This window comes from Lissotriton helveticus, chromosome 11, assembly GCF_964261635.1.
Source record: "Lissotriton helveticus chromosome 11, aLisHel1.1, whole genome shotgun sequence".
Lineage (NCBI taxonomy): Eukaryota > Metazoa > Chordata > Amphibia > Caudata > Salamandridae > Lissotriton > Lissotriton helveticus.
This window is the reverse complement of record NC_136072.1, coordinates 676,537,550-676,557,312: the sequence shown is the minus strand read 5'-3', so window position 1 is coordinate 676,557,312 and position 19,763 is coordinate 676,537,550. Positions and strand designations below refer to the sequence as shown.

The window sequence follows — 19,763 nt, the reverse complement described above, 5'->3', positions numbered from 1 at the left end:
TCAGTCTGACCCTGTGCCTTATGGGAACAGTCCAGCCCGAACTGCCAAGCCATGTCTTACCTGGACCGGAAACAAGCATCCTGGGACCGGTTTCGGATTCATAATCCTCATCAGCCAGGCTATCTTGAATCCAGTGGCCAAGTGAACAAGGGACTCATGTCTGAGAATACCCTGCCACACTTAGGGCGAACAAAGCGATACAAAAGGGGATGATGGACGGAGCGTTTGTATAAATCAAACACTCACCCCCAGTCAACTGATCTGGGTTTAATCCATCACCATTCTTTAGTTCACTCAGCCACCCCAGTTCAGACATGGCTATATGCAAATCAGTCTGACCCTGTGCCTTATGGGAACAGTCCAGCCCGAACTGCCAAGCCATGTCTTCCCTGGACCGGAAACAAGCATCCTGGGACCGGTTTCGGATTCATAATCCTCATCAGCCAGGCTATCTTGAATCCAGTGGCCAAGTGAACAAGGGACTCACGTCTGAGAATACCCTGCCACACTTAGGGCGAACAAAGCGATACAAAAGGGGATGATGGACGGAGCGTTTGTATAAATCAAACACTCACCCCCAGTCAACTGATCTGGGTTTAATCCATCACCATTCTTTAGTTCACTCAGCCACCCCAGTTCAGACATGGCTATATGCAAATCAGTCTGACCCTGTGCCTTATGGGAACAGTCCAGCCCGAACTGCCAAGCCATGTCTTCCCTGGACCGGAAACAAGCATCCTGGGACCGGTTTCGGATTCATAATCCTCATCAGCCAGGCTATCTTGAATCCAGTGGCCAAGTGAACAAGGGACTCACGTCTGAGAATACCCTGCCACAAGCATGTAGTAAGCTGCTGTGTTTGACGTTTTGTAGCCTTTCTCCTCCTTTGCCTCGAAGGCATGTTTTAATTTTGAAATGATCTGCAGTTGAATCTGTGGTAAAATATAATAAAAAATGTTATTAACCACTATTACCAAACATTAAATCAATAACAGTCGTCAAAAAATTAACACACTAGTTGTCAATTCTACATACAATAATTTTTAGTGCATTGACAAATTTAAAACTCACAAATAGTAGCAAAGAAATTGAATGCTTCTACATTTGACCTGTGCTCTTTTATATGTGAATCTGAACTAATTTTATTAGCATATTTCACTACATAAAGACACTTCACACAAGCTGTTTTTGAAGTTGTATTTAATTTTAAATAAAACGGTTTACATGGTTACTTTTCATTTCCAGTAACTTAAATTTTTAAAAGTCTTTATAGTTCAAAAGGCTCGAGCAGGTCAGCTGCCCACCCTATGTCATACAATTCTGACAAATCGGCATCCTCATCATATTCTTCATCATCCACAGGATATAAATCATCCAAGGGATCTACTTCCACTGACGTTTCAATGACAAGTTCAATGATAAGATCGAGATCAACAGATTGCTCATTATCACTCATGGTTGATGTTGTCGTTATCTTTAAAGAAAGAGAACAACAATGAGATGTTGCAGAGTAACAGACAAATCTCAGAGACTATAATAATAAAATTGTTTAACAAGAGTAACATTTTGCAGATATTATTTATCCATGTCCAGCGATGCTGAGGAGGTGAGGCCTATGTCCAAGTTTTCAGTGAACAGGACTCATCTCTTCTTAACCTTGGATAAGCCTCACCGACTCTGTGTCCCCTATTCATACTTAAATGTAAAGGGGCAGATTTATGTTAACTGGCGCATCCCCAGGGATGCACCAGTTAACGTGCGCCGCTGCTCTGCCACCCATGGTGTGCCGCAATTACAATGCGGAGCACCATGGGGCAAAAACAGCACAGATGCGTCATGCATCTGTGCCACAAAAGCGGCGCATTGCAGGAATCACGTCGCAAGCGCGACATGACTACTGCAATGCACAGGGGCAAGCCACACATTGCATGGTGCATCACTCCTTATGCCTGTTTCAAACAGGCGTAAGGATTTGATTCAGCAATGCCATAAAGCTGACTCAGTGAAATCTTGTAAATTTCACTGTGTTAATTTGTACAGGGCTTTCATGCAAGTGAACGCCCACCCTGCAACAAAATGCCCACATGAAACCTGACGCAGGTTTCATGTGGCGCAGGACTTTACAGCGTGACGCATCTGCCTAGATGCATCAAGTTGTAAATATGTCGCAACATAGCGCATCTTTTGCGCCGCTGCTGCGTCACAAAAGTTACGCAACGGCGGCGCAAAAGAGGCGCACGGCCATCATAAATCTGCCCCTAACATTTTAAATGATTGGTTCAGGATGCCGATAAGGTGTGGCTTATCCAGAGGTTTGTTTGAGGTGAGGCCTACTCAGGGTTGCAGATGAAATTTAGGCTTGTTGAAGAGTACAGAGGAGATAATACATGTGCAGGCCTACCAATGAAGTGAGTCATATCCACTGCACTCTTGAACAAAGGCCAGACCTCCTCTGTCTCCCTGGACAGGCCTAAACCTCATCTGCACAATGTGATTCGTAATGTTAGGAAACACAGGTGATGTAATTGAAAAATGTGCACATTTTTTTGCTCATTTCACAATCACATCACCTGTGTTTCCTTTGCTTAGGTATCTCATTGTGCAGATGTAGTCTAGCATATCAAAGAGTACGCAGAAGATGAGCACTGTATGCAACAACTTTGACACTTACAGAAGCCTCAGCTTCTCCATGCCCCCTACACAGTCCTAAATGTATACATTTTAAACTGACGGTATCTTGTTGCAGATGAAGTGAGGCCTATCTTGCAACATGGTGCATCTTTTGCACCGCTGCTGCGTCACAAAAGTGACGCAACGGCGGCGCAAAAGAGGCGCACGGCCATCATAAATCTGCCCCAAACATTTTAAATGATTGGTTCAGGATGCCGATAAGGTGTGGCCTATCCAGAGGTTTGTTTGAGGTGAGGCCTACTCAGGGTTGCAGATGAAATTTAGGCTTGTTGAAGAGTACAGAGGAGATGATACATGTGCAGGCCTACCAACGAAGTGTGTCATGTCCACTGCACTCTTGAACAAAGGCCAGACCTCCTCTGTCTCCCTGGACAGGCCTAAACCTCATCTGCACAATGTGATTCGTAATGTTAGGAAACACAGGTGATATAATTGAAAAACGTGCAAATAGTTTTGCTCATTTCACAATCACATCACCTGTACTTCCTCAGCTTAGGTATCTCATTGTCCAGATGTAGTCTAGCATATCCAAGAGTACGCAGAAGATGAGGACTGTATGCAACAGAGCAATGTACATTACTCACCTCCCTTGACACTTACAGAAGCCTCAGTTTCTCCATGCCTCCTACACAGTTCTAAATGTATATCATTATCATCATAGTGACTATGAAACTCTAGCATTACATATTGTGAAACCTAAATGTCTTAAAGCAACGATTTTTTAACCGACAAACAAGCAAATTATTCTCCCAGATTGATGGTGAGAAGTGATATATTTATTTAAAGAAGCAGACACCTTTTTGTCATTGTCATAAATGTAAAAAGCATTCCTTTTCTTTATGAACCATTTTCATGTCATAATTTGAAAACACAGCACAACTCCTATGTACAAGTACACCCTGTCAGTACTTAAATTTGCCAAGCACACATGTGGTCGTATTTACAAGAGCCTTGCACCACGGAGAAATGACTTAAATTTACCAAGCACTCATGAGGGCTTATTTACAAGGACCTTGCACCATCTTTAAAGTCACTTTTAACATGGGGAAAATGACGTGAATGTAGCTCATAAGCTTTGTAAATTTTCCCCCATGTTGACTATGAAACTCTTGCAGAACATATTGTGAAACCTAAATGACTTCAAGAAACGAGTTTTTAAACCGATAAACAAGCAAATTATTTTCCCATATTCATGGTGGGAAGTGAAATATTCATTTAAAGAAGCAGACACCTTTTTGTCCTTCTCATAAATGTAAAAAGCATTTCTTTTTTAAAAAAAACGATTTTCTGATCATAATTTGAAAACACACCACAGCTCCTATGTACAAGCACACCCTGTCAGTACTTAAATTTGCCAAGCACACATGGGGGCGTATTTACAAGGACCTTGCACCACGGGGAAATGACTTAAATTTGCAAAGCACTCATGAGGGCGTATTTACAAGGACCTTGCACCACCTTTAAAGTCACTTTTAACGTGGGGAAAATGACGTGAATGTGGCTCATAAGCTTTGTAAATTTGCCCCCATGTTGACTATGAAACTCTTGCAGAACATACTGTGAAACCTTAATGACTTCAAGAAACGTGTTTTTAAACCGGCAAACAAGCAAATTATTCTCCCATAATCATGGTGGAAAGTGAAATATTTATTTAAAGAAGCAGACACCATTTTGACCTTCTCATAAATGTAAAAAGCATTTTTTTTTTACATCGATTTTCTGGTCATAATTTGAAAACACAACACAGCTCCTATGTACAAGCACACCCTGTCAGTACTTAAATTTGCCAAGCACACATGGGGGCGTATTTACAAGGACCTTGCACCACGGGGAAATGACTTAAATTTGCAAAGCACTCATGAGGGCGTATTTACAAGGACCTTGCACCACCTTTAAAGTCACTTTTAACATGGGGAAAATAACATGAACGTGGCTCAAAGGCCTTGTAAATATGGCCCATGCTGACTATGAAACTCTATCAGTACATATCAAGTAACCTAAATGATTTCAAGAAACGTTCTTAAACACATCAAGTAACCAAATTATTCACCCAGATTCATGGTGAAGTGACTTAAAATGCCCTAACAGACATGGGGGCGTATTTACTAGGCCCTTGCACCACTTTTGCGTCACTATTAACATGGGGAAAATGACGTGAAAGTGACTCAAAGGCCTTGTAAATATGCCCCAAGCAGGCTATGAAACTCTATCAGTACATATCAAGAAACCTAAATGATTTCAAGAAACGTTCTTAAACACATCAAGTAAGCAAATGATTCACCCAGATTCATGGGGAAGTGACTTAAAATGCCTTAACACACATCAAAGCGTATTTTTAAGGCCCTTCACCACTTTTGCGTCACTTTTAACATGGCTATAAAACTCAAAGAAACAAAATCTATTTGTAAAACACTTGACACAAAGCAACATTTTAAATACACAACTTTCTTCATAATTTTCTCCCTAAAGCATACTATTCTCTATCTAAATTAAATGAATCTTTTCTCACCTTAGCAAATACTTTTTGAGTTTCAAAACAGTCTCAGACACACACCAATTTTTCTTTAGCAGAGCAAAGGGTATGCACTCCAGAGGCTGCAACCAACAAAGGCACAGAAATGCTGTAATTCATCACACATATCTCTCATGTCACCCAATCAAAACTCTTCCCTCACTTTTTTCAAATCAACACCCTTCCCCCCTCTGCCCTTTCTGCCTTTTTTCCATAGCAACCACCTCCTGAAAGACCTCTCATGTTTACAAGTTCACACAACAATGTTTCAATTGAACTCTGAACTCTCAGTACACCTGCATATCCAGTGCAATCTTTCATAAAATTATTTTTTCTTGACCACTCAAATTACATCTTTCAAAGAACTCATCCATGCACCCTAACTTTCTGTTTTCAGCAATCAAAATCCACCAATCACTGCTACTGAATCATTAGCACTGAAACTCCACAGTTTTTTTCATTACAAACGCCTACTGTTTCAACTGCCATTTCATTCCCACACTTCATCTGACTGCAGCAGAACCTCCTCTCACCATGTTTTCTGTCTGGATTGTTGGACATAGTTACATCCACTGCGCTCAAAGGTATGCTGATAACAGAAATTTACACAACCTCAATTTACAAAATGTGGAAATCAACTGGATTGGCCACAGAGGATTAAGATGTCACCAATTGATACCATTGGTGAAAACCTTTTTGCATTTTCCAAACCCTGACCTGTTAATTGTGCACTGTGGAGGAAATGACTTGGGCACTTTGACTGGGGTAGGTCTGGAAATGCTTTTAAAGGACACCTTTGAGCAATTGATGGCACTTTATCCTCAAACTGCCTTGGTATATTCAAATATATGCCAAAGACAGAAATGGAGGTGGTCCAACCAATTTTGTCCACAAATTGAGAAATCGAGGAAGCATGTAAATAAGTCTGTTTCAGCTTACATGAGAGACCGTGGAATGGGCTCCATCTACAACAATAACTTGCGTTACTACATGCAAGATATCTACAGAGGAGATGGAGTTCACTTCTCAGATGAGGGGAACAGAATTTTCATCTTGAATTTAAGACTATGTATTGGTACCTACTTATAAGTACCTAGAACTGACACAGAACCCAAAAGGTCTTTTCAGAGCTACCTTAACTATGATTACTCTTTAAAAATTTCAAATGTACCTTTTTTCACTAATTTTCACTTTTGTTCGCTTCCCGGTTTGCTACCCGGTTCGCGTACCGGCAGCTAACCTCGCGAAAAAATTCAATTTTTTTTTCTTTTTCGACATAAATGAGCCTCCTCAGCCACCCTTAGAAAACCTAGGGGGTCAGGATACGTCTCGCGTGCCCCCTTATACCCATTTCCTACATTGTTTTTCCTCCATCTTGTGATTAAATTCGACCGAAACACAAGATGGCGGACTCCCGTTATGCTACCGGTTAGCTACCCGGTTCGCGTACCGGGTAGCGCCTCTACCGCGAAAAAACTGAATTTTTTAATTTTTTTATTTTTTGCCCCGCGGGACCCTTTAATAGCCCCCTCATCAATCCTAGGGGGTCAGGAAGGGTCTACCTTGCCCCCTTTCATTAATTTCCCCCTTCGTTTTTCTTCACCTCTTGTCTCTCGATCCTACCAAGAGACAAGATGGCGGCCGCTCCGGACTGTTTAGAATGTTGACAGACACCGGAGAGCCAATCAGCTTTGCTTCGCGAAGTTCCGTTACGCGTCAGGTACGCGAACCGGGGCGCTAACCGGAGCGCTGTTACAGATATATATATTTTTTTGAACGTTAATTTATCAATATCCACTGGAGCACATATATTGAGACCTAGCAAAGGCACATCGGGCAAACAATATCTACAATTTTGCCAAGTTTCGTGGAAATCCATTCAGCCGTTCGAGCTAAAAGTGAGTCCAACCGCCCTATGGAAAATTGCATGTGATGGGGGCGTGGCTTGGGCGCCAATGGCGGAGGTCGCCTAGAAGCTCGGCTCCGCGGTCGAGCCTCTAATAATCCTGTAACCGGGGGCTTATTGGGAGCCCCGACCCCGCACAGACATCCCCTACACCCTGCGGACCTCCCTGCCCTGGCCGCAGGACTGCAGCGGCCGCTGGACAGGAGCGGAGACGAGGTGAAGGAGCCGAGCGGCGTGAACCAAGATTGCGGTGAGAGCGGCCGGAGACCCAGAGGCGTCGGCGATCCCTCTTAAGGGAGGGAACATCGCAGGATTTTCCCCTGAAATCTCCGGAGGCGGGCGTCGGCACCCGGCGACCACTGAGGTGAGCCCTGCGGCTCTACCGCGAGAAGCTGCAGAGACGTACCGGAGGGGGAAGGGCGAATCGTCCTGCCCGCAGCCGGGAGAGGAGCGGAGACGGAGACCCGCGGGGCGGGTTCTGACGCCCGCACCGTCCTGAAAAGTGGACCGTACGGCAGCGCCGAGGGGAAGCCGGAGGCCGCCCGTGCAGCTCCCTGATGTGAAGGTACTGAGTGGAGCGGTGTAGTACCGGTGGATGACGCTTTAACTGGCGGGGCCGGGAGGCCGGCGAGCAAATAGAGACGGACCGGGGGGGGCAGACGCCTCGGATCCAAGCTCTGGAGACGCTGTGAAATGACCGAGAGCAGAGGCGGAAGAGGGGCTCTTTCCACGACGGTGGAAGCTGGGACAGCCCTTGGCCATCACTGTTGCCCCGAACCACAGAGTTGGGCACTGGAGCAGGTTGGCTACTGAGACCTGCGGGGGGACTCCTCGACCACGCATAACGAGCCCAGGCCGCACGGAGTTGGAACTTCTGAACGAGCGCCCAGATCACGCGCTGGAGCCTGACACGGATGAGGAGCGCGCAGCTGCTCGAGCTCCATCGCCACCTCGGCGGGGCGTCTCCTGCCCCCCCCCATTGACATCGTATCCACAAGTGGGCAACCATTGCCCTAGGTGAGCAGGGTCCTCACGCCCCGGGCGTGCCTGCCTGCGAGCACACACCCTGGCCACCTTGCCCACCGCCTGGAAGCCCACTAGCCTGGAGACCGGCTGTTGACCGCGAGGAGGGCGCTTTGCAAAATTTTCGAGGGCACGCCGTGCGGTCTTTACTACCCCCCGTTTCCGAGGAGACCCTCCGGTGGCCCCCTACACGACATGGGAAAGCCGAAGGGCCCTAAAGGGGGCGCCCAGACCGCCTCTGATACACTGCCACCTGAAACGGAAGAGCGCCAACTCTTGGAAGGGCCGAATAATCCGCCGATTCAGGAGCAGCTGGACCAAATCCTGCAGGCAATCACCGAGGCTAGATCGGCCCTCCGAGAGGATATAGCCCAAGTGGCGACGGGCTTGGGCCTACTTCGAGCGGACCACAGTAAGCTCTCAGACAGAGTGAAGGAAGTGGAGGGTTCGGTGCGCCACCTGGAACCGGCGCAGAAAGCACTAGACGCCGCGATGAAAGACGCCCTGTCCAGAATCGAAGCCCTAGAAAAACGTGCGGAGGATGCGGAAGGACGCAACAGGAGAAATAACATTCGGATAGTGGGCCTTCCAGAGAAAATTGAGGGTGAAGACATGGTGGCGTTTCTGGAGGATTGGCTGCGAACGACGGTGGCACCGGAAGGGCTGTCGCCCTTCTATACGTTGGAACGGGCACACAGGGTGCCGGCCAAACCGCCGTTGCAGGGTGGCCCCCCCCGACCGGTGGTGGCGAGGTTGCTCCATTTCCGCGACAGGGACCTACTATTACAGGCGGCCAGGAAGGGGGGACCCTACCAGGTGGACAACAGCCGTGTGAACATTTTCCCGGATTACACCTACGAGACGCAGAGACGTCGATCGCGGTGAAACGAGAACTGCGTGCTGAGGGCATCCAGTACTCCTTGCTATTCCCGGCACGACTCCGCATCATAATAGATGAATCCACCAAGTTCTTCGACACCCCGGACGAAGCGTGCAGTTGGCTTGAATTGTACAGAGCTGGCAAGGATGGCTTTGGGGCCTCTTCTCAAGCAACAATGGGAGACACTCTGCTGCGGAAACCCAAGAGGTTCAGGCACCGCAGGGGCAGAACCACTCGTCCCATCACGGTGGAGACAGCGGCGGAGAGGCGTGGAGTGATAGAAATGGTCTCTTCCATATCTGGCCCTCAAGGAGACCAGGAGAAAACACAATCGGATCCTGATGAAAGCGGGGGTCGCTCGGACACGGAGGGCTCGGAAGTTGATAGCCTGAAACTCCCGGCTGTCACCCCGGAGACGGCGGAAGGTCTGCTAGATGAACAATGACACTGCTGGGTGAGCCGGTTCTGGTGATGGGGACAGGGGTCGGGGTTGAGGGGAGGCTGCTTGAGTGGGGAGGATGAGACTCGCCTGGGGAAATGTTAACTTACTGACTGTGTGGAGGGTTGCGGGGCTCCCCTATATAGTCCATGATGACATGAGGCTTGGCCGCGTGATAGCTTGCAGTGGGGCGGCCCCACATTGTTGCTCGACCCCCCACATCGCCCTTAAGGCATACCTGCGGTGGCTACCGTCAGGTTAGTTGAGGAAAGATTTATGGAGGGTACAGTTTGGATGGGGTCTAGATGGTACTGTTTGGAACCTGTTCTGGGGGGAGGGTGAGGGATTCTTGTTTGAAAGTTACTTCATTGTTATTGACAAGGGAACTCGTCATTGGTAAGAGAGTGGCTGGGTACTTAACCGAGCCTGTAATGCACTTAGAGAGATTGGAACGCGAAATATGGGATAATGGCTGATATCTCAACTCTGAAATGCATCACCTGGAATGTGAGGGGTCTGCACACCATGGCCAGGCGACATAAGGTTCATGCTTATCTAGTGCGCAGTGGAATACAGATAGCGCTCCTGCAGGAGACACATCTCACCAAATCAGAAGGGCTCGCGCTACAGCGCAGATGGCGAGGTCAAGTGTATAACACCACATACTCGGCGTATGCAAGGGGTGCGCTGATATGGATAAAGGCGGGAGTGCCCTTACAGGTACATAGTCACACTATAGATCCAGGAGGGAGATTTGTGGCAATTGCAGGGAGACTAGGGGGTCGAGAAGTGAACATTTGCTGCATTTATGCGCCTAATACAGACCAACTCGCCTTTCTGACTGAACTGTCGGGATCATTGGCCCGCTACCTGTCGGGGCCCATCCTCCTGGGGGGCGATTTCAATTCGGTGACCGACGTTATTCTGGATAGATCCCATCCTCCCCTTCCGGACTCTCCGACGCATCGGGTGGCCAGAGGCAGGGTGGACTGGCAGGCTAAATGGGGTCTGGTGGATATCTGGCGAGCGCAACACCCGCACGCCCGGGACTACTCCCATTTCTCCGGCATGCACGAGTTACATGTGAGACTGGACGGGCTGCTGGGATCGAGGGAGGTGGTCTCGTCGGTCTTACGGTCTGAGTACTTGACGAGAACCATCTCAGACCACAATCCGCTGCTGATTGATCTCCGTTGACACCAGGGCACCCCTTGTGTACCAACCTGGAAGTTACGACCGGAACTCCTGGAAGACCAGGTGTTCCGTAGTGACTTAGAAGACAAGATTGCGGGATACTTTGAGCTGAATGAGGGCACCACTGCAGAGAGGGCCACGGAGTGGGACGCCTTTAAGGTGGTTGTTAGGGGCTACTGCATTACGCAGAAAGTTGGAGTACGCCGCATACTCCTGGAGGACCTAGCGAAAGCTGATCGAGCCCTCCGCGACCTAGAAGTCGCCCGCCCTGGCCATCCGGAGCTCCAACAACAAGTCTTAGCGGCAAAAGAAGCTGTAGCCGTAGAGGTTGAGCGACTACGAAGCTATGACTATAAAACGTACCTGACTAGGTCACTGGCTGAGGGCGACAAATCGAGTACGCTACTGGCTTGGCTCGCCAATCCAGCTAGACGCACCTCGCCGATTGTGGCCATGCAGACTGCGGAAGGCAGTGCGGTGTATACTCAACCCGAAATCCTTCACTGCTTTTGGAATTACTATAAACAGCTCTATAGTAGTCGCTTAGCCCCAGACGTTGCTCCGACGGACACCTTCTTGAGGGACCTCCCGATCCCCACTCTGGAGCCGGAGCGAGCGAAAGACCTGGGACGAGACGTGGAGATTGGGGAGATCAGACACGCCATAAAAAACATGGCGCGAAATAAAACTCCGGGCCTAGATGGACTCCCAGTTGAGTTCTATGCTGCGTACATAGAGCTCCTGGCCCCCAAACTCCTACAGGTTTACAAGGAAGCGAAGACTCTGGGAAGATTACCGGGTACGATGCGGGAGGCCCTGGTGATACCTTTACTTAAACCTGACCGCGAGGGCGTGGAGCCAGCATCCTATAGACCGCTCTCAATGCTCACGGTCGATTATAAGATCTTGAGCAGCATATTGGCCGCACGACTCCTAGGCCACATGAGCTCCTTGGTACATACGGACCAAGCGGGCTTCATCCCCGGACGTAATACCACGATGAACATCAGGCGCTTGTTTCGACTGTTAGAGGGAGACCACACCTATGCCTCAAACCCTGTGATTCTCTCGATAGATCTTGAGAAAGCCTTCGACAGTTTAGAATGGGTTTATCTGCACAGGATCCTAGAGCGGTTTGGCTTGGGCGAGGGTTTCCTGGGATGGACCAAGGTGTTGTATTCCTCGGCGATGGCTAGGGTGAAATCGGGCCCGCTGATATCTCAACGCTACCCTGTGGAGAGAGGCACGAGGCAAGGCTGCTCCCTATCTCCATTGCTTTTCGCCCTAGCAGTGGAACCACTGGCAATTTCGATCTGCACTGGGGCCCACTACAGGGGGTTGCAATCTCCGCTGGGCCACCAGTATATTTCCCTGTACGCGGATGATCTGTTGCTTTTCTTGGAGGACGCTGGACCGGCCCTGGCTGGAGCGGACTCAGTGCTCACGGCCTTTGGGGCGGTGTCCGGGCTCCGGGTAAACTGGGCTAATACCTGCCTGTTTCCGATCCGCAGCGACAGTCCCGATCCGGACACCCACAGGGAGATCCGATGGGAGCCGGCTTGTTTCAAGTACTTGGGGGTGCACGTTTACCATCGCCCTGCTGACACGCTTGAAGGTAACATCTCCAGGGGTATCCGAGCGCTCAAAGGCAGCATGTCCTTTTGGTCCACCCTGCCCCTGTCAGTGGCGGGGAGAATTGCTCTATTGAAGATGGTCGCACTGCCCCGCCTCTTATACTACTTCAGGACGTTGCCGATCTGGATCCCTAGATCTACCTTTCAGGGCCTGGAATCCATGATAGTGGCGTTCCTGTGGGGCGCGGGCCGCCGCAGAGTGGCGCTCAGAACCCTGCAAAGACCTAAGGCGGAGGGAGGGCTGGCGGCGCCTGACTTTGAGAAGTACTATTTGGCTGCACAGCTACAGACCTATACCCAAGAGATGACGCGCGAGTTTCGGGGTCCGGAAGAGACACGGGGTACTGGCATACCCAGACATGTCTTGGCATATATTGCATTACAACAGAAACTAGATCTGAGGGACCTCACTCTGGAGGAACGCACCATACGCTCGTGTTGGAACAGAACACACCGTAAAATAGGAAGTCCGAGACCTTATGCCCCGGAGATCCCGCTGGGAGTGCTCACTGCCCTACCCCACGGTGGAGACTGGTCACGGCTGGGTGAGTGGGAGGAGATGGGTATACAGATCGTAGGTGACCTTTACGAGGACGGGACGTTGTTGCCCTTCCAGGCGCTTCTGGACCGCTATGATGTCCCTAGAGGCGATTTTTTGCTCCACGCAGCGGTCACGAGGGCGCTCCAGGCACATTGGAAGATGGGCCAGGAGGAACCGCAGGTGTCGAAGGCGTGCCAATACGTCATGATGTCCGCGGGAACGGTAAAAGCAGTCTCATGTTTATACTCCAGAATGGTGGAGGATAGACTGACACCCTTGACGACCCTCAAGACCAGATGGGAAATGGACATAGGAAAAGAAATCCCGGAGACTGCGTGGGCCCAGCTGGTGCAGCGGGCCTGGAGGGGCACACGTATTGCCCGATTCCAACTGGTCCACTTCTACGTTTTACATCGCGCCTATTTGACACCGGAGAAACTACAGAAATACTTCGGCCTAGACACGGCGGCCTGCCCTAGATGCAGGACGGAGCGGACCTGCTGCATATGTTGTGGTCCTGCCCAATGCTGACTTCCTACTGGTTGTTTGTGAGAGAAACACTGACTGAAGTGACAAGCAGATCGTTACAGATAGATGCAGCTGTAGGGATCCTACATTGGTTTCCGCATACCCCCAAAAATAAGATTACTAATAAGTTTATAGACTTAGGGCTGCTTCTGGCCAAACGAGAAATCACCAGACACTGGAAGGCGCGAGCTGGTCCTACAGGCGATAGGTGGCGAAATGAACTTCTCAAGTGGGCGGGGAGTGAAAGCACATTGCGATACCAACAAGCGAGGAAGCGACGAGATGAGAAAGCCCTAGAGATGGCGCAGGCATGAGAGACACTGGTGCAGGCCCTACGCGATCACAATACACATACTGACTCTGATAGTACGGAAGGAGAGCGGCCGGGATCCCGATAACTGCTTACTAGTGGGTTGGACCTCCGAAGAAGACCTAAGTCTCTTATAACACTCTGATAGACCGCACGATACTCTACCAATGACGGGAGGGGAGGGGGGAGGGGGGAAAGAGGAAGGTTGCGCTAACGGCTTCCATGTACACTAGAATAAAGTACCGATGTGACTGACGAATTGCTCCTCTGAGGGGAACGGGAAGTTCGGGGAGGGGAAAAAGGGATGTTTTTGTTGGGTTGTTTAGAAAAGCAGAAGTGTTTCATTTTTCCACCTACTGAACACTGCTGGAACGGAGGGATGTTACCCGTGACCTAATGGCACACGCCGCCCGACCCCCGGGTTGTGGGCTGAATGGCCGTGTATAGAATTGTTGATTTCAACATCCTACTGACTCATATTCTCTGCTAGGTGCCAATAATGTGCTCACTTTTCTTCCCTGCAATAAAAACATATTTGACAAAAAAAATAATGGAAAATTGCATGTGAAAAACGCGTTTTGGGACCCCCCTTTTTTCTTGGCCCCCCCTTGATGGAACCCCCCCAAATTTTCAGTGGCTGCTCAGAAACAAAATGTTCCATTTTCCTGAAAATTTCAGCCAATTCCGTCCTCAAACGCCAACGTTATTTGACATAAACTTTTCAAAAATCCCATAGGAAAAAAATCCTAACTATATATACCTACTGGCGACCGCCAGTAGGTAATATATTTATTTATATATATATATATATATATATATATATATATATATATATATATATATATATATATATATATATATATATATATATACATACATATATATATATATATATGTAAGTTATATAGGATGACAATATTTTAAATTACCCGTCTGCGGAGTAAAGTACTCCCATATTCCCAATGCAAGGGTGTTAAACCTTACCTCCGATGTTATGACTCCTGGTGTACTTACCTCCACAATTTAAAGACGCCCATGTAAAAGCTCCGATCTAATGGTAGCATTTACTCCTTCCATTGATTTTGTGAAACTTTGAGATACATATATATTTCTGGTTCGAAACAAGTGGTAATGAATATATCATGTTATTTTTTCAACCCGTCTATTATGCTGCCAATGTTTCTTTTCACTTTTCACATTGAATGTTTATCATTGATATATTTTAAGAAAGGGGCTAAGATGCTGCCTGGAAGCAACCTAAATAATGTTTTGTCCTAAAGATAATGTGTTGCTTCATTGAATAGAGATTGTTTATCATATTGTATATCACTGTTCTAGTTTATTTTTGTTCTTTTAGATCACTTTAAAATTAATACCTTTTGAAATCTTTTTAGATATGCGTTCACCAAAAATGTGTTCTTCTGACAACTTTGAATAACAAGTGCTCTTCGGAGGCAGCGTGCAACTCAAATGGAGTAAGTTTCTGAAATTGTTTTGCATTTACTTTGGTAAGATTTTTAAAGAAAGAAACATGATAAATATTTGTCACTGAAATTGATCTACACTTAGGGTCCAATTATGATGTCGAAAAACCCTACGACCACTAGTCATAAGCTTTCCGACCGACTCGATAAGTTTGCGGTCCAACTGCTGAATTACTATGTCAGTGGTTGCAGCGTGAACGGGTTGGTCATTCTGGATGGTTCCGACCGGCTCGGAGATTCCTGGCCGGTCGGAATGGCACCATAATCCCCTATGGACGGAGTTTCTGCTATTGGGATTACGATGTTGGTTTCACACAGCCTTTCGTGCCAGCCTTACCAACACAGAAAGGCTGTTGTAAAGCGACTTTGGAGGACCTTAGCATGGCCCCTTTACCACCAAAGCCTATGGTTGGTGGCCGAGGGGGTACATATGGTCTCCCCCCCGTAAATCCATGCACTGCGTGGCAGGCCCATTGGGGTTCCTGCCACAGGGTGCAGGGTTTTACATACACCCCCATTTCTCTATAGGCGCCTGTATTACAGCTGGTTTATGGCCGTAACACAAGCTCCCATAGATAAATGTGAGTATCTGACCGAACAGTGTTCAGTCACATCATAATCAGGCGGTCCGAACTGACCGAGACAGTGTAGGTCAGAGGCAACTCTGACATTGGAATAAGCCCCTTATTCTGCATTCATAAACAGGTTCCAATAAATGAGCCATCATGTCGGAAGTTGATTTTGTTGTATGAATATCTGCACTTTAAATTTGTTTTGAGGACCTTGTATACACACACACAACTAAAGCGGTGATCTTCAAGTACTCCTTTCTTATCAGGCTATGTGAGACTGTTTTGTGGCAGCGTTATATATTTATATTTCGGGTACAGTCCTATCTATCTCTACAATTTAGGGAGTAGAGTCAACCATCTTGCTGTAAAAAATCGTTTATGTTCCCCATAACTGGAGGCATTTGCTTTCCCTGTTATTTGTTGTATGCAATAGGTTCTTTATGCTTGCAGCCACTCTGTGTTTTCACAGTGCAGTCGGGCAACCCACCTGCACTTTTAAAGGAGATTAGAGATCCCCTTGCAGGCGGGGGCAGTCAGTGACTGCACCCGACTGCATGGGAATGTCTGGGGGGTCCATAGAATCTCCTTTCTTTCCTCCAGAGGGCTGCTCTCAGGGGGAAGACTCATAGTGCACCAACTAGAAGGTTGTGCACTGTGAGTTCACCCCCTGTGAGCTTCTGTGCCTCTGTGCCCATGTCTGTAATAAGGCACGGATGCAGAGGCAAAGGAATTCCTCATTTGCATAGGGCACACCCCTAGGCAAATGCGTGAATGCCCCCTGATGGTAACACTTGCGCTTTCAGTGCTCCAGCGCTATCATTATTACTGAAGGGGACGCACAAGCATCTGCACCCCTTTCTGTAATACCAAAGTGCCCAGGGGTGCGCAAAACAGGCATAAATGCCGTTTGCACAACCGGGGCATTTGTTGTTACACGGCAACTGCTGTGTTATGTTAAGTTTAACCTTCACCAGGAAACAACTTTCTAGTTTTGTGGATGTATGAGTTGGAATGCCCAAAGTCGTCAATGCATCTATTGTCTCCAAATTCCAATGTAGATATTTCAGTAAAAGGACCACAAAAATGCACCTGGCAGTGTTCATAAGACACTTTGAATTCAAAGTTTCATGTCTTAGGTGTGGGCCCAATAGGATTTTGTTCTGTGAGGGAATTACTTTCGTGAAGAGCGTGGCTTGGTCAAACTCTGCTCATAACCGTAAGTTAAATCAACATTCCTTAAATTCACTGGATGCTCCTGAGGATAAAAGAGAAACGGCCACCCCATGTTTCAAGAAATTTTGCGGACTGAAAGCCCCAAAATCATAAGTAACAATAAGTAAAAAATAATAATGTCAAAGAGTTCGTATACGTATTATTGTTGAAAACTTCTTTAATTCTAAATGTTCACTTTGTATTTCAGTAGAATCACATCCAATAGTACATCAATACACTGGGTTGATACAGTCACAACCAGATTATAAATGTAGCCATATGTATACAAACTCTTGGACATTATTATTTTTGCTCAGGATAAAGACTTAATGTGATCTGTGAGGGAATTAGGTAGCTGCTTGGGCTTGCTTAAGCCAGGAATCAGAACTTTCTAGTGTTCCAGGACTAATGTAGAAATGAAGTAGTGTTTTGTGGGAACCATGCCTGCAGCTTGGCATGGGTAGGAAGTGAGGTTCTTAGAAAAGAAAGGGAGTTCCATTTCTGGCTCAGGTACCAGCTGTAGGAAGCTGGCTCTGCATATAGTATATCATAGTAAAGTATAGTGTGCACAGAGTCCTGTGGATCCCCAGAGGTATAGCAGAGCTCTATTTGTGGTAGTGTGGTCAGCAGTTAGGCTTATCAGGAGGGTGTGTTAAGCATTTATTGTATTAACTCAATCAAGGCTGATATCACACTTGGTTCAGGTAAGTAATACATACTTTCAAATGCATGGCTGTCGAGGAAATGAAGTTGTAATTGTAACAGTTACAGGTTGCAATCACATTTCAGAATATTTGGAATTACACAGTAAACACTCTTTGATTACTTTCAGATTACGTTATAATAGTGCTCACTTTCCCCATACTTTAGAGGTTCTACATAGAACACTATCTAGACCCAAAATCTCATACAATGTATCCCTGTGGGAGGAAAAATGGTTATTGAGCTCGGAGGTAATTATTTGACTTACAAGGTTGAGGTTTCGGGGTTAGGACCAAGGTTCCCCAGTGTCCAAGTGTATATTCTAGTTGAACCACAACTGTCTGAACCATTGGGTCTAGCCTGGTGCCGAGTGCAGGGTCCCAAAGTTAGCCAGTGAGATAAGGGCCTTTGGTTGGGGTCTGCTGACAAGAGGCCACTTGGGTGTGAGAGCAGTGCAACTAAAATTGCAGCCGGCACTGCAGGGGCTAACAACCATCACAAGAACTGCACCACCAGTGCCACTAAGGCAGCCAGGTGCAGAGGTAAAGCGGATGTCGTGGTTCCTGGGCTTCTCAGTGGAGACAGTTGGATTCTTAAAGTTGCAGGCTCGGCTGGAAGGACTTCTTGAAGAATGACCAACGACTGGGAAGGCAATGGTAGGCACATCTCTCTTCCTCATTTGGATTTCCCACCGATTCTCACACCTAATTGGGAGGTCAGAACTGGTGTGAGCCCGTTGCTGGGGGCAGCATAAGGCAGGGACAGCGTCCAAAGGCAGCAGGCCTTTGAAGCTTCCCCTTTCATGGGGGCAGCCCATCCTGGGAGAGGAGGCATGACACCTCCACCCAGGATGGGCTTTGTTTCTGAACCCAAAATTCGGAGTGGTCCAGAAACCTGTCTGGTGGTGGCAATGGCGGGCAGCCATTCAGTACTCACACCAAAGCTGGTCTGCTTTCATGGGGCATCTCTAAGATGCCCTCTGAGTACATTTTACATTAAATCCCACACTGGCATTAGTGTGGGTTCAATTTGCTGAGATATTTGCTACCAAACCTCCTAGTTTTTAGTAAGTTTTTAGTAAAGCCATTATGGAGCTGTTGAGTTCCAGACTATATACTCTTTATGGCTTTACTACACTTACATGTCTATTCTATTACATGTCTATTGAATGGGCTTAGACACTGTAGGGGTACAAGGCTCATGTCTATATACCCTCACCTTAGGACTGGGGTACCCTGTTAGAGTGGTCCAGAAACCTGTCTGGTGGTGGCAATGGCGGGCAGCCATTCAGTACTCACACCAAAGCTGGTCTGCTTTCATGGGGCATCTCTAAGATGCCCTCTGAGTACATTTTACATTAAATCCCACACTGGCATTAGTGTGGGTTCAATTTGCTGAGATATTTGCTACCAAACCTCCTAGTTTTTAGTAAGTTTTTAGTAAAGCCATTATGGAGCTGTTGAGTTCCAGACCATATACTCTTTATGGCTTTACTACACTTACATGTCTATTCTATTACATGTCTATTGAATGGGCTTAGACACTGTAGGGGTACAAGGCTCATGTCTATATACCCTCACCTTAGGACTGGGGTACCCTGTTAGAGGGGTGACTTACCTAGGCCTTAGGCAGTGGCGCGTGCCGTGTTGACTCTTCACTTTTCTGTGCAAACATGCAGCGTGCTATGGCTGAATGTGTAGATTAAGGTGCAGGCCCCCTGAGGGTGGCCCAATTGGAGTTGCAGCCCTCTGAGGTCTTCTGTGGTCACAGTGCCCTTGGTACCTGTGGTACCTTTTACAAGGAACTTGCCTGGGGCCATGGATGTGCCAATTGTGGATACAAAGGTACAATTTTGAGAAAGAACACAGGCCCTGGGAACCTGATTGGCTGGGTCCCAGGGCACATCAAGCCGGGTTGATGAGGGGTAACCATGCAAAGAAGGGGCACTTTCCTACACCAGCTTGTCATGAAGTAAACTTGTCACCATGCCCCTGTGTGTTCTTGTGTGTGGCACAAGGTGTGCATCAAAGGCAACATGCCTGTTAGCATCTGTGACTCTGTTCCTGTAACTAGCTACTTTGTTTTCTGTAGTTGAAAGAGACTATTAGTTAAAGAGTCCTCACCTTAGACTTAAC

The 19,763-nt window shown here is 47.5% G+C and overlaps 1 protein-coding gene across 4 annotated transcripts in view; it reads left to right on the top strand.

Annotated features, from left to right (window-relative positions):
• The window catches only part of LOC144791082 (disintegrin and metalloproteinase domain-containing protein 9-like), a 2,835,950-nt gene that overhangs the window by 1,989,818 nt on the left and 826,369 nt on the right, over nt 1–19,763 (top strand). For all 4 annotated transcript variants that reach the window (XM_078665732.1, XM_078665731.1, XM_078665734.1 and 1 more), the window contains one exon: nt 15,053–15,133. In XM_078665732.1, coding sequence (XP_078521858.1) covers nt 15,053–15,133 — 81 coding nt within the window. The remainder of the gene's footprint in view (nt 1–15,052; nt 15,134–19,763) is intronic.